Raw genomic sequence first — 15266 nt, 5'->3', positions numbered from 1 at the left:
AACTAATGTACACAATTGATTTCAAGAAAGAAGAAGATAAGGTTATCTTCTAAGGAGGTAGAAGCAAAGAACAGGTGCCTAAGAGTGAAGTAGGTAAAGTAATAAGAAATCGACTACACGTGCACATGAATGTTCACTGCAGCACTGTTTACAACAGCAAAGACTTGGAACCAACCCAAATGCCCATCAATGATAGGCTGGACAGGGAAAATGTGGCATATATACACCATGGAATACTATGCAGCCATAAAAGATGATGAGTTAGTGTCGTTTGTAGGGACATGGATGAACCTGGAAACCATCATTCTCAGCAAACTGACACAAGAGCAGAAAATCAAACACTGCATGTTCTCACTCACAGGCAGGTGTTGAACAATGAGAACACATGGACACAGGGAGGGGAGCATCACACACTGGGGTCTGTGGGGGGAACTAGGGGAGGGAAAGTGTGGGGTGGGGAGTCGGGGAGGGATAACATGGGGAAAAATGCCAAATACAGATGATGGGAAGAAGGCAGCAAACCACGTCGCCATGTATATACCTATGCAAAAATCTTGCATGTTCTTCACATGTACTCCAAAACCTAAAATGCAATAATACACACACACACACACACACACACACACACATAAAAGAAATCTACTAGAAACGAATGAAAGAATTTTAGAGTTATGAAGTTGAATAATAGGAATAATATAACTGGCAAGGTTACACTATTTTTCTAAAAGGATCTTGTTATTTTTACATTTGCATTTCACTTTGAAATTTAGCTTTTTTCTGCAATAGGACTGCTGAACACAAACACTGCAACATTTCTTCAAGGCAGGCACTCTCACTTAATATGGTACAAACGTAAATCCACAGTGAAGCTGTTGTCTTTATATTTTGTTTTGTTTTTGCTGGTAAAGGCACTTAAGAGTCTAATATGAAGTTGCCATTAATAATTCCAGACCTACTGTTATTCCACAGCCTAATTTCTCATACTTCCAATCCCATGTCACCAAATGCCTACAGAAAAATTATAACATGACCGGGCACAGTGGCTCATGCCTATAATCCCAGCACTTTGGGATGCTAAGGTAGGTGGATCACCTGAGTTCAAGAGTTCAAGACTAGCCTGGGCAAACATGGTGAAACTCCATCTCTTCCAGAAACACACACAAGCAAAATTAGCTAGGTGAGGTGGCAAGTGCCTGTAGTCCCGGCTACTTGGGAAGCTGAGGCACGAGAATCACTTCAGCCCAGGAGGCGGAGGTTGCAGTGAGCTGATTGCACCACTGCACTCCAGCCTGGGTGACAGAGTGAGACCCTGTTTCAAAAATAAGTAAATAAAAATAGAATAACCATGATATGTCTAAAACAGAACTCCTGCCCTCTGAACAGTTCTCTACCCTACTTCCCTACTGCTGTGACCTCTCTTTTTCTAGTCACCTGGGCTAGAAACCTTATGCATGAGTTTCCGAGTACTAGCAATCTTTCTCTGAAAAGGCTCTTCTAGCTTTCTGTTCCCATCTCTTTCCACTCTAGTCCAGCCTCTAATCAGCTCCTGCTTGTATTACAAAAGTCTCAAAACGGGTCTTGTGGTGTCCATTCCAACTGACACATCACTACTAATGTCAGCATCCAAAATGCCAATCCCCAAATACCACTCTCATAACTTTCACCGTGAAACTCAGTTTTATCTGTAAGGATCCTAGCTAATTTAGCAAAGCAAATATTTCACCACTCCCTAAAGCTTACATGTCATGGGATGTTGGCCACTGTGATCACTTTAGATGCAGACACAAAAAGAAAAAGAATAGAATAGAGGAGGAAAGAGAATGGAAACAAACACAATGATCAGGAGAAAGTCACTGTGGCAAATTCAGGTACAAGGTACAAGATATCCATGGCTGCAGAAAAGCCCTAGTGGTAGAGACAGAGGAAAGGGCAGATTTCAGTGATAATTAAGAGGAAATCTGGTGATTGAGAGGATGCAGGAGGCGGGCTGTAAGGAAGAGAAATGAGTCTATTCTGACTCTCAGCTCTCTGGACTAGGTGGCTGGATAGACTATAATTCAATTAACCAAAATAAAAAATCGTTTGAAAATCTGTCTGATATTAGCAAGGCTCTCTTGCATGAGGTGGAAATAACTATTTAAGAAAACTGAGCGTCAGCAACTTAAAAAAGAGCTTTTGCCATCACCAGATTTGAATTAATAAGAGACAGAAAGATAAGCAGTATGGACTTTTAAAGCCAAAGCTAGCATGGGGCCTAGCAAAGAGCAGCCACTTGATAAATGTTTACTGAAGTAGCTCAAAGCTGCCAGCAGCTGACTCGATGTATGGATAAGTATGGATAATCACAATAGGAAAGAAAAAATAAAGGTTACCTTAGAAGTATATGGAGAATCTAAGTGTAAGTAGTGCCTAATAATATATTAGTGATGAAAATATTTTTAACACTGAAAACAGAGCAAAGAGAGGAAGATGGTCCATTTTCTTAAATCTTGCTGTCACATACTTTGTTTTTATAGTTACATTTTTTAAATTAAAAGTTAAGCTTTGTTCACACACAGAAAATAAATACATAAAATACATACACAAATTCTGTATACCTCCTTGTAAAAGGCAAAGCCCAATTCCATTTCTCTTCAGTATAGGCTGGGCTTTGTGACTCACTTTTAACCAACAGAATATGGCACAAGTGACAATGTGTGACAAGGTCATAAAAGGCATCACCACTTCCTCCCTGCTCTCTCCCTCTCTCTGATCTCTTGCTATGGCGGAAGCTGCCATGTTGTGAGGACATTCACGCAGTTCATCAATGAAGAGGTTCATGTGCCAAGGAACTCAGGCCTCCTGCCAATAACCAGCACTAATTTGCCAGACATATGTGTGAGCTACCTTGGAGGCAAATCCTCCAGCCCCAGTCAAGCCTTCAGATGATTACGGCCTAGCTAATATCTTGACTGAACTTCATGTGAGACCTTGAGTCAGAATCATCTAGCTAAGACATTCCTGGATTCCTGCCCCATAGCAATTATGTGAGTTAATACATGTTTATTGTTTTAAGCCACTATGTTATGAAGTAATTTGTTACACAGTCATAGATAACAGTCACACAAAGCTCATTCTCAATTCTGTGTCACCACTCATGCCATTTTCCCCAGAGGTTTCCTTTCATTATCCATCCCAACCCTCCCTCTCCATCCTTCAGAATCTAACTTAAGTTCTATCTCTTTGGGGAGGCACTTTTTTGTGAAAGCATCTCAACTTCCATTTCTCTGGCTTCTTCAGAGAAGAAGCCAGATGCTTGACCACATCATTCATTTAGTCATTTAGTCATACATTCCTCTGTCCTATTCCTCCTAAAGATGAAGATGTCATACAATTTTTAAAAACTGCATTAAGCACACTATGATTAAGGTACTCAATAAATATTTACTGATAAAATTAGCAAATCTCACACACACGTACACACATACCCTGAAAGTATAATCTGAGTAAGGAGTATACAGTAGTGGTTAACAATATAGAGAAGCTACTTTACCTCACATCTGCATACTTAGTAGCTGCTGTCCCTAAATTATTTAAAATATCTCTGTAATCCTTAGTTTCTTCAGTGTTTTAAAATGAGAATTCTAACAGTATCTCAGAGTAATAACAAGGTTAAAGAAAATAATACATGCAAACCTCTTAACAAAGTACCTAGCATAGAACATTCAACAAATATTAGCTATTATTGTTCTTATAATTAATCACAAATCACAAAATAGGTGCTGAAATTCTGGGTCCCTATGAGTCTCTAGATGCTATCTAGAGATAACGTCCAAATTAAGTAGCAATCTAAATTGAGACAAAATTCTACAAACAAAAAGAGAACTCAGATCTTCTTTTTAAATAGCTTTGAATTTTTAAAAAATCCACTCGTAGGTCAATAGAACTCCAGCCTGAATCAATTGTAGGAGTGCAGCCCTAATTCTTTCTCCTCTCTGTCCTATTAAGATATTACCTTCAAAGCTTTTTGTGGGAACACTTAATTGCTTGCATTCCTTAACATGCAGCCACCAAAGTAGTTTCCAGATTCACTTTTGACCTTTATAATTCTGAGAAGGCATATGAGGCAAACTTTCTCGACATATAAATGTAGACAATCTCTGGACTGATAAAGCTATAGATATGTGAATACGCTACACAAAGGAAATCCATTTTGCACATCAATTAAAATAGAATCCAATTGAACAATTCAATCCAATAGAACAAATCAATCCAAAAGAATTTTGTTATGGCATATATCCAAACAAGAAAAAAACCCCTCTAATGCTATTCAGTCTGAATTACATGAGTTTCATGAACTCAGAACATCTCTAAGTTCGTATTTTACAATTTGATCATATTTAAACATTAAAGTTTCCTATTAAAAAGGATTTAAGAAATCTGTTAAGGAAAAACTAGAATGATTTTAAATCATCAACCTATACAAAGCATGCATGCTTTTTCAATATGTTCCATGTCCTCTGCAATAAAAAGACCCACTTAATTCAAATTCTTTTCTCTTTTCCCCACCAATACACCTTGAAAACTTTAGTTTTTCAAACAGCCAATATACATTCCATTCTTTACCCGACCCTACATATCATACAACTTGAAATAGAAACAAAGATGGGGAAATTAGCTTGTTTATTCCACCTTAGTGTCAAACAAAACTACAAATAATATTCAGTGCACGTGCTAGTTACCTTAGAGCTGCCAATCATGCTTGTTTTGAAACCCTTCGATTTTCAGAGCTGTCAATCCTGCGTGTTATGATAGAGAGCCAGCATAGAGATAATGCTTTAAAAGATACAATCCTCATTAACACATTAATAAATGAACTTTACTTGCAAAACTATACTTGAGAACTTTACAAAAATGTTTACAACTCTTGAAAAAATCACAACTAAAATACAACTTAATGAAATGAAAAGATTTGGAGAATTTAGCTCTTTAGCCAAAGCAAGAGCATAGTTTAAACACAGGGATTTATATACATATATATAATATTATATTATAAAAAGAGAAATGTTCCTAACACTAATTACAAGTATTATGACCTTGAATGGAAATAAGAGAATAAAACTGATCTAAATCTCGGTATTTCAATTTTTGTTTTCAAAGCAGGCAATAATACCAATAGAACACATTCCCCTTTCCACCTCCCCAATACAACCCAACTCACTATCTACCTGTCATTCATGTCCAAAATGAAACATTATTCAAAATTTTTCTATCTCACAAACCACAACTATTCAGACACCAAGACCTGTCTCTACCTCCTAAATTGCTAAACATCTCTCCTTTCCCCACCCTCAGATTTAATTCACATTCTCATCATTTCTTTTCAGCAGCTTCCTTACTAACCTCCCTAACTCACATCCTTCTTCTGAAATATGCTCCACACCTGTCAGAAGGATCTCACTGAAACACAAATTTGATCCACGTTACTTGTTACAGTATTTTAATGATTCTTTGCCACCATCAGAATAAAGCCCCAATTTTTTAGGACAATATGTAAATTCCTTGAATATCTGGCTCCTGGCATCTCCCCACTCTGCCATCACTCCTCCTAAACTTAAGCTAACTAAACCACTTGAATTCCCAGAAGAGGCAGGCTCTCTCTCATTTAAGACTTGCACAAGTGCTGCTCCCTTACCCAGAAACACTCTCATTTTCTGCACTTAGTATCTCTTACCCATCCTTTACAACACAGTTCTACTGTTAGTTCCTCTCGGAAGCCTTCTCTGACACAAGCAGATTAAACCACTGATACCTTCTCCATTCCTGTAGAATACAATAAATAGAACTTATATGATGTTATATTTACTGGTTTACTTCTCTACCCTCCTGACTGGATCAACTCCCTGGAAGCAGTGATTGTCATTAACCTGTAAGTCGCTAGTCTTAAATACATAGATAGCACATAATAGATGCTCATTAAAGGTTTGCTGCCTCAATGAAAAATCATATCATACCCAGTTTATTTCAAAATAAAATTAATAAAATCAGCAGCTTATTTCTTGAGATTGATAAAATGTTCTACCAGTGTATTCCAAGGCATCCAAACTAATTAATGCTATAAAGCAATTCTTTGGGCTTAACAACAGTTTTAAGGAATTTAGTCATTTATTTACAAATTCACTATAAGAACTGGTACCATCTCAAACAGCATTTGAGATCAAATAATCCCACCTTATTTTTCCTAATGCCCCTACTGGAGGTGAAGGTGTTAAGGTCTCAACCATGATAAATGCTCATGTCCAAAACACTCGACACCTTGATTGGTTCAACAAACACTGTTCTGATATGTGACAATCCCTATCAAGGGCATCAGTGAACGGGCAGTCAACACAGGCAAAACTCCAACCCAGTTACACTTCACTTATCAGAAAGTTAGCTATCTGGTGACATCAAGTACCTACACAGTCCAGTGAGATCTAAACAGAAGGAGTTTAGAAGCTGTCAGAACATGTTGAAATCCATACACTAAAGTACCCATACTTTACTTACAGAAGAGGCTGCTAGGTCCTTATTCAAACCCTACTTGTTCTTATTTTAAGCACAACAAATTTGATGACTGATCTCCCAAGTATAGGCATACTGGAAGAGGAAAATTAAGAGGTCTGGGAAAGCTATAAAAAGCAGACAAGGGCATAACAGCAGTAAAGGAGAGAGAACACAAAACTACAGAACTGGGGGATTATATTGTTATGAAGCAGTAATTCTGTATATTTTTACTATAATACAATATAGAAATTAATGTTTATAATTATGACCCTGGGTCATCAAAAACAAAAAAAGGTTCAACTACTTCAGGTCTAACAAGGTTCAAAGGAAGTATATAATACATTTTATTAAAAGAACCAATAAACAATGAAAAATTAAGTATATTTGGTATAAATAGCCAATTTTCTATGACTTATGCAACAAACTTTTTTGAAATATATCATTCCCAAATACCATGAGGCATGTTGGCATTAATAAGGTCCTGTGACTGACTAGAGGTCTTGCCATAATTATGACACAGATCCATTACAAAACAAAGCCTAGACCTTTGTTTAAGCTTATTGGGGGTTGCTAGTTATAAGCTTATTGGGGGTTGCACTATTCAAACACACCATACTATTTCTTAATCTGTTTGATCTGCTGTAACAAAACACCATACATGAGGGTATCTTATAAACAGCAGAAATTTCTTTCTCACAGTTCTAGATGCTGGAAGTCCAGGATCAAGGCACAAGGAGATTTAGTGTCATGAAGACCTGGTCCTGGTCCATAGATTAACTAGCCAATTCACTAATCCCATTCACGAGGGCAGAATCCTCATGACCTAAGTACCTCCCAATAGCCCAACCTCCTAGCTACATCACACTGGTGATGATGTTCCAATAAATTAATTCTGGGGGGACACATTCAGACCAGGGCAACAACGGACACCATAACCAAAGATATCATAGACCACCTACCACTTTTTAACAGACCTCCACAGAGCTTCACTATCACACTGCCTTCAGGGTCCCTGACATGAAACTGCTTCATATTTAAGACTGTTTTAGGAAGCCTTTATGACGCTTGAGTTACTCTATATTGTATGATCTACAGTGCAGGACAGCAGGGTGAAAAGAAAATTTGGATATACACAGCCCTAGGTTTGAATCCCTGCTTTGTTAATTACTAGTTGCATGACTGCAGCACATTATTTATGCCCAGAGACTGATTTTCTTCATTTGGGAAACGGGGATAATATCTACTTTCTATGTTTGTTGTGAAGAATTAATGAGACAATATACATAAAATGCCAGTGTAGGTTTTAAAAAAGCTGTTATGATTATCAGAAGGAAATCAGATGGAATATAGAGAGGAAACAAGTTTGTGAAATTGTGTGCTGCATTAATATGACAGAAGAAAAAATGTCTAAAAGCAAGGGTATACAGGTTCCCATTATGGGAAAAGTGCTCTGTATTTTTAAATCACACTATAAGCCCTCTGACTCATAGAATGGTTCATGGAAAATTAGATTAAAGTGAAGACTCATTAAAAAAAGTACACATGTACACAGCAAAAATATTAAAGCAGATTAATGCAAATATTCCAATATGGATCAAGGGGGAGGGGGCGGTATGGATCAAGGGGGAGGGGGCGGTTCTTTCTCAGTAGGGGGTCCACTCACTGAAGTGCTGCTCTTCCTTACATAACAATAACCAGACTGCAAGGTCTGTGACTGCCAAGGCCAGTCATGTGAAAGCAGAACAAGAACAGAAAGACAATTGGAAATCAACACCTTTCACGTTTTTATAATTTTTATTTCAATCTACAGTTTTCTTGCACAATCTAATTCAACAGCAATTTCTTAAAAACAAAAAACTCTCTCCTTTCTGATTGAAGCAGCAGAAACAGGGGAATCAAGACAAAAAACCAAAGTTTTCCTTTATGGAGTCTTTCTAAAACATTAAAGTTACCATTTATAAGAACAAAAATGCTTACTGTACTCAAATTTTATTAATTTGTGCAATATTCAAGTAAATTTCTTGATATAAACACGTTTTGAAATGAACACAACTAGGCCCGGTGCGGTGGCTCATGCCTGTCATCCCAGCACTTTGGGAGGCCGAGGCAGGTGGATCACTTGAGGCCAGAAGTTCGAGACCAGCCGGCCAACATGGCAAAACCCTGTCTCCACCAAAAATACAAAAATTAGCCAAGCGTGGTGGCACACATCTGTAATCCCAGCTACTCAGGAGGCCTAGGCACAAGGCTTACTTGAACCTGGGAGGCAGAAGTTGCAGTGAGCCAAAATCATGCCACTGCACTCCAGCGTGGGCAACAGAGCAAGACTCTGTCTCAAAAAAAAAAAAAAAGAAAAAAGAAAAAGAAAAAGAAACAACTACAGCTAAGCTTTGCTAAACATATACCTCAACTGGAAGGAACAAAAGTGCCCAGGTATAATATAGGACTACTAATTTCTTATGTTCCATGTGGTGCTGGTATCAGTCAGCGAGCTTTACAAAAGAAAAAGATGATGTCAATTGATTTGACAAATCAGTTAATTAAATGATAACTTCCAAAGAAGTTAATGCCATTCTGCGTCATTCTGATTTGTCAAATGTGATTTCTGACTTCAAGTCATAAGCTCATTTAAAAGAAAAATATAATAATTACAACTTTTGAGCCTGGTATTGTAAGGTCACATGCATACCTCAAAATCTCTAAATATACTTAGGTCTATTTTGCAACCTACTCTAAGTAGATCAAATTACTATTGTTCATGCTTAAGTACTCTAGCTTAGATTCTCAATGTTACTATTAAGGTCATGTCTTTCTAGAATTAGTTTATTTCTTTCCAAGTGTTTTTCAAACTTTTCTTATTTGCAGTAGAAATACTCACCACACACATTAAACAAAATTGTCCTAGAGCTCTAATACATAAAACAGATAAATGGAGGGCTGCTTTGAAAGTAGGGCCCGACTGCCCCTTTATCCTATATAAGCAATATCAGATGCTTTTCTGCAAAACTCTAGAGCTTTCTGGAACAAACACTAAAAACTGTTCCTTTAAACTATAATAAAAAAATGAACATTAAAACAAAAGCTATAGAACTTAATAAAAGGCTATTACTTAGCTAATTAGAATATCATTAACCAAAATATTTTCTGATCCCTATTAGTTGCTATAATTCTGAAATACTCAACTTACTTATTAAAAGAAATAAAAAAACACTTGGCTAAACTGGATATTTCAATTAGTTATTTTTCACTGTATTTAATTTTAAACTGTCCTAAAGTGGAATTACTCAACTACACAAAAGTCTGAATGAAGAGAAGAAAACAGTTCTCTGAAAGGATAAAAAAAGGAAGGCTGATGAATGATGAACGATTATGTAAATATTTATCTTACTTATAACGACTTAAAACGTACCAAAGCAGGAAGCTCTGCCATTATGGAGATTCAGCTTCTTAGAATTTGCTCAGTCAGAGGCCGGACATCATGGCGGTAGAGAACATGTGTCCAGCCCAATAAGCTGTTCTGCCTAGTCACATAATCTAAACGTATAGCTACGAAAAGGGGAAGACCAGAAACAACCGAGCTGGATCTCATTACTTCCTTTTTCAGTGACAACAGGCAAACATTTGAATATAGGAGGTTCCCACCCACAAATTTTATTTTAGATACAAATAGGAGTAATAAGTAACAAAACAGTAGTTATGCTGGCCTGACAATTCTCAACAATATTTTCAAAGCATAAGTGACAAATCACTGTAAGAAACCTAGAGAAGGGTTTTGGAAAGAACTAGGCATTTCTACATGTATAAACAAAGATCTAATAAATATTCTGTGAAGAGTATAAACCTTCATTTCATGATAGATTAAAAACTGGAGAACGTAAAATTTGCTACGTTAAAAAGTTTTTCTCCAAAAAACAATGTATATAGATAAAGAGCTGGAGTAATCTACATAGCCATAAGGTTGTGTAATAGGATATGCAGGTAGAGAAAACAAATAACCAAACTATTGATGTTAAACCTTGGCTGAAGATTGGGCACAGTTAGAAATAACATTACCAGTCTGTAGGACCAGAGAGGAAGCCGAAGAGAGAGGGCTTCAGAGAGAGATAAAGCCTTGACTCTTATCTTTTTTTCTTTTTAAAGGCACTTTGATGGCATGTCAGACTTATAGCACTAGAAGTCAAAGGCCTTTTTTGACTACTGTTATCTTCCACTCACCAGCACTGTCACCATACTATCCCTTTTTACTTAGATAATTACCAATATTTTAAATTGATTCATGTGCTTGTTTACTATCTATGCCTCTTTCCCCCATCTGAATATGTACTTTGAGAGAGCACAGAACTAGTCTGCCGGGTTTACCAGTCTTGATAACAGTACTTGGCAAATTGAAGAGGTCTAGTAAGTATTTGTTGATTGAACGCGTGAATGAATGAAGGAACAAATGAACAAATCAACTCCTGTGGCACTTCGGCTCCTCCCCTCTTGATGATCTTCATTCATGAATGCATTTATTTTGTGACTGCTTTGGAAGTCTAAATGGGTATTTCTGGTGAGAGTAACTGGATACTAAGCAGGTGGTTTCATGGAAGCAGGAATTGAGAAATTACGACAGATAACTACAGAACAAAGAAATGTAGACATATAACTCATAACTCTTCTAAGTACATTAAAAAAGACTCTAATTAATCTTGCAGGGATGGAATGCACACATTAAAAAAAAAAAGACTCTAATATAGTGACTGCTCCAAAGATAAGAGAATTTACTTGCAAAATTACTATGAGTCACCCCTTATCCCTCAAAAAGCTTTCATTAAATAGACTGCTTCATTGTGGGGAGAACAGACAGAGATGAAGCCTTCAAGCAAATAACTTATATAACAGGATGTGTGCATATGTGGTATTTCATTTTAAATAAAAAATTAAGATTTAATAAATGTTGCAGTAGATGCTAGTATTTAACCATTTAAAGCTATACTATAAATAAATTCAAATCAGACTACAGTAATCATTAGAAAACTAATGACAAATCTGATACTTAAAATCTGTGCCTTAGAACTAAACATGGTGGTGCATGCCCGTAAGTCCCTGCTACTAAGAAGGCTGAGGTGGGAGGACTGCTTGAGCCCAGGAGTTCAAGTCTAGGCTGGGCAATGTAATTCTAGATCTCTAAGGCACTCTGAATATTATGTTCAAGAATACAACATCATCACAAAAGTGATATTTTAAATTTTTAATTCAATGAGAAAAAAGAACAGTGCAGATAAAAGAATATCCACAAAGAAATAAATATCCATGAAAGAGATGTGATTAGCAAAATTCCATCCTCAAATATAAAAAAAGTATATGATTGGTATTTAATTTATAATAAACTTAACTGAGCAGTTAAATATTTGCTGAGAAGTATCTTAGCAGAGTTGTCATAAAATAGATCTTTCTATAAAGTCAAAACCTGATTCTCCAGTTGCGTGTTAGTCAACTTGTAAGAATAAGATAGGCACTGCAGCTGGACAGCATCCATGGTGGCATCATCAATTGTAAGGAAGGGACTAAGGATTTCTTTGTGTAAAATAAAACAGTACTTTATTTTTAAATTATATGTTCTTCTACTAATGAAAAAATGATCTGCTATAGCTTCTGCTGACAGTACCCAAGAGCTGACGATGCCTCTCTTAAAGGGTAACTTTTGTATCACTTATCTTCATACTTGCCTCCTTCATAAACCCTCCTCAAAAGGAGTCCTTGAGGGATGTCATCATTAGGTCACAAGGATTTCAGTAATAACAATGCAATGAAAATAACAATAACAATAGTAGCATTTGTTTACCACTGCCCATCACTTTTCTAAATTTTTAGACACAATAACTAATTGAATTCCTTCAGTAGCTGTTTGCATAAAAGATACTGATTACAGTATTAAAATCTGGATTGACAGACACATCCTACTTAGAAATTTCTTTGGGTCTCCCTACTTTTGAATAAGCTTGTATGTTATTTGATATACCAATTCGAGGCATGCTTGAGCCATTTCTCTCATGCCAAGGAGCACAGTCTTCCAGTTGACACCTGATTTATACCACTCATCTTGTTAAAACACTGTTTAGCTTCTGGTTATCTATGGTAGAGGTGTGCTTCAGGTTATCTAAGGTAGAGACACTGCGTACACATCTTCCCGACTCTACATTCAGTGACATCATGTTGGTGACTTGAAATTGGCCATGCTGGAAGTATTTCACCCTACAGAAATTAGGGCTTTTTTTTTAAATCAGCTGGTTGTTAAATATATTTACTCATATATCACTGATCTGAGGAAATGTGTATCCTGTTTAGTTTGTAGGGCCCTATTCAGATTCAGGTAGAACACACTGATGTCCCCAAATTGGGCAAGACCAATTATCAACTGCATCTTCAGATATCCAGCTCTCAGGAGAGAGGTAATTGATTCACATAATTGCTCTCCTAGGTCTCGAGTAGACTCTTTGCCTTTCATTTCCACAATATGACCAATTTTTATATGCCAAAAACTTCTTAAATACTGTAATTCATCCCATCTAAAATATCATTGATTACTAGATTGACTATTGTTTTATATATGATTAAGAAAAAATAAAAAACACTGTCAGTTAATTTGATATACTGTTAACTCTAATGTGTATTCTGATATCAAAAATAATGAAAACTAAAAAATGCGCATTAGAAATTGATGGGGGGAAAATCACTTCTATCTTGTTTACTCCTGTTTTCCCATTTCAGAATCTTAGCTCAACTTCCTGACTCTTGATATTCCACTCCTGGTTCCCCCACCTTAGTGCTTTCTCCAGTACCTATTTATACTCATAAATATCTTGACCTACATAAACTACAAGAGAACGAAATCTATGTATTTGATAGAAAAAATAATCCTAAAAATAGATGCAAAATAATAAGAAAACAAAATGATAAAAGAATTTGGTGGAGGAAGAGAAGAGTGCATTGAGAAGCAGCAAGGAAAGGCTTCTCAGAGAAGTGGAAAGAGACTATGAAACAGAGAAGGGATAAAAAAGACAGCAAACCACCATGGCATGTATGTACCTATGCAATAATCCTGCAGGGTGCAGGACATGCACATGTACCCCAGAGCCCAAATACAATTAAAAAAAAAAAAAAAGTTCCAGGCAAAATGGCCTGAGCCACATGCATTATTACAAAGTTGTTTTTAAGTTCCAAAAACTGCTCTCAGTGCTTTGAGAAGACATGAGTCTGGTCTAACATGACCAATGGGTATTTTTCAACCACTTCAGACTTTTCTTCTAACAGCATTATCAAGACAAATGAATACGTTTTCTCTCTTTTCAAAAATCACCTTACATTCAACAATACTTTTGAGCTATGTCAACTTTTATGAACACTCTTAAAGTTAGTAATGATTCTACTTACTCTCCATCCACTTCTGGTCTTCTACATACACAATGAAATTTTCCACCAAAATCTATGTAAAGATCATTCTCCACGATATGAAAGATCCGTCCAATGACCAGTTTATCCTTAGCAGGTCCCATCTGTGTAAGAGGAGAATGCCTCAGCATAGATGCGAAGGATTCCACATTTTTTGGAGAGCCCTAAATATGAAAAGAGATATTTATATATCTATAACTCATCATGAAGGTATAATAAAGCCTTAAAGAAATTTTCTTAAACTCAATTGTTGTAGCAATAATTTAAAAATGTATGTGGAATGCCAGTTATGCTCTTCAACTTCTTCTTCCATCTTTTCTTTCCTGAAGAGGCATCTATACTTAGTGGAGGATGACAGAGATGTGGTGGTCCAGAGTGAGGTCTCAAGAGCCCAGGCACGGTAAGGAGAGCAGAAGAGTATCTGTATATCAAGTCTCCGAGAATGGGGTGGGAGGTGGTTAGCGGTCAGAGTGTGAGCCTGTGAGGAGGGCATCCAAGCAGCAATTGACTTTATTCCTAGCACTGACCATCTGTAAAAAAATGCCTTTGAAGTCAAATTTAGTGAAAATGACTATTCTTTTAATACAAATTTAAATATACATTAAGATAAAATGATTAAGAGCTTTTTATCACAATGATCAGTCTGAACATGGGTTCCTGATATATAATATTTTTAAACAACTTGAATTTGTTATACTTTTTTTTTCCTAAAATAAAAGTCCAAAAGAAAAATAGCTGTTTGTGCTGTTCACTTTCTAGGAAACTTTTTACATATTGAATTCACTTGAGGTATGACTAATTATTCTTTTTTTTTCCAAACACATTTTTTCCAAATCCATGAACACAGATTTGTACCTTTTACTCATTTTTTATTTGTATATGGAGTGGTATGCGCAATTTGGTACAAACTAAAGAAAGTGCTACGTTTCTATTTGTGAAAGCAAATCACAGAAGAATATTAACAATTTGATATTATGACCTACATGCTGTATTTGGAATGAGTTTTATATTTGTTATTCAAGGGAGAACTACTAAAAGTTCAATAGTAAAGCATGTTTACTTTTAAAACTACACAACTGTATTTGTGACTTAAATTTAATGCATGTAATAATTGAAAGATTACAAACTCAAATGCCAGGCCAGGTGACAGCTTGATAATCAGAATATGTGTCCATGTTTAAAAGGTACAGCCACTACTCAGCTCCAACTGCAGCTGCAATTCAAGTCCCCATGTTTTAATTTTTAATGTTTTAATTTTCCAAGAAAAGCCAGAAACCCACATATTAGTGTAAGTTTTCCAATTTTTAAAT

At 36.3% G+C, this 15266-nt stretch overlaps 1 protein-coding gene across 4 annotated transcripts in view; it reads right to left on the bottom strand.

Annotated features, from left to right (window-relative positions):
* Nucleotides 1-15266, bottom strand: part of MRPS28 (mitochondrial ribosomal protein S28) — a 163083-nt gene that overhangs the window by 127691 nt on the left and 20126 nt on the right. For all 4 annotated transcript variants that reach the window (XM_032250653.1, XM_032250644.1, XM_032250630.1 and 1 more), the window contains exon 2: nt 13939-14120. In XM_032250653.1, the coding sequence (XP_032106544.1) occupies nt 13939-14120 (182 nt within the window). The remainder of the gene's footprint in view (nt 1-13938; nt 14121-15266) is intronic.

This window comes from Sapajus apella, unplaced genomic scaffold (assembly GCF_009761245.1).
Source record: "Sapajus apella isolate SASKATOON/1434 unplaced genomic scaffold, GSC_monkey_1.0 scaffold3, whole genome shotgun sequence".
Lineage (NCBI taxonomy): Eukaryota > Metazoa > Chordata > Mammalia > Primates > Cebidae > Sapajus > Sapajus apella.
The sequence above is the reverse complement of the archived record's forward strand: the minus strand, read 5'-3'. Positions and strand labels throughout refer to the sequence as shown.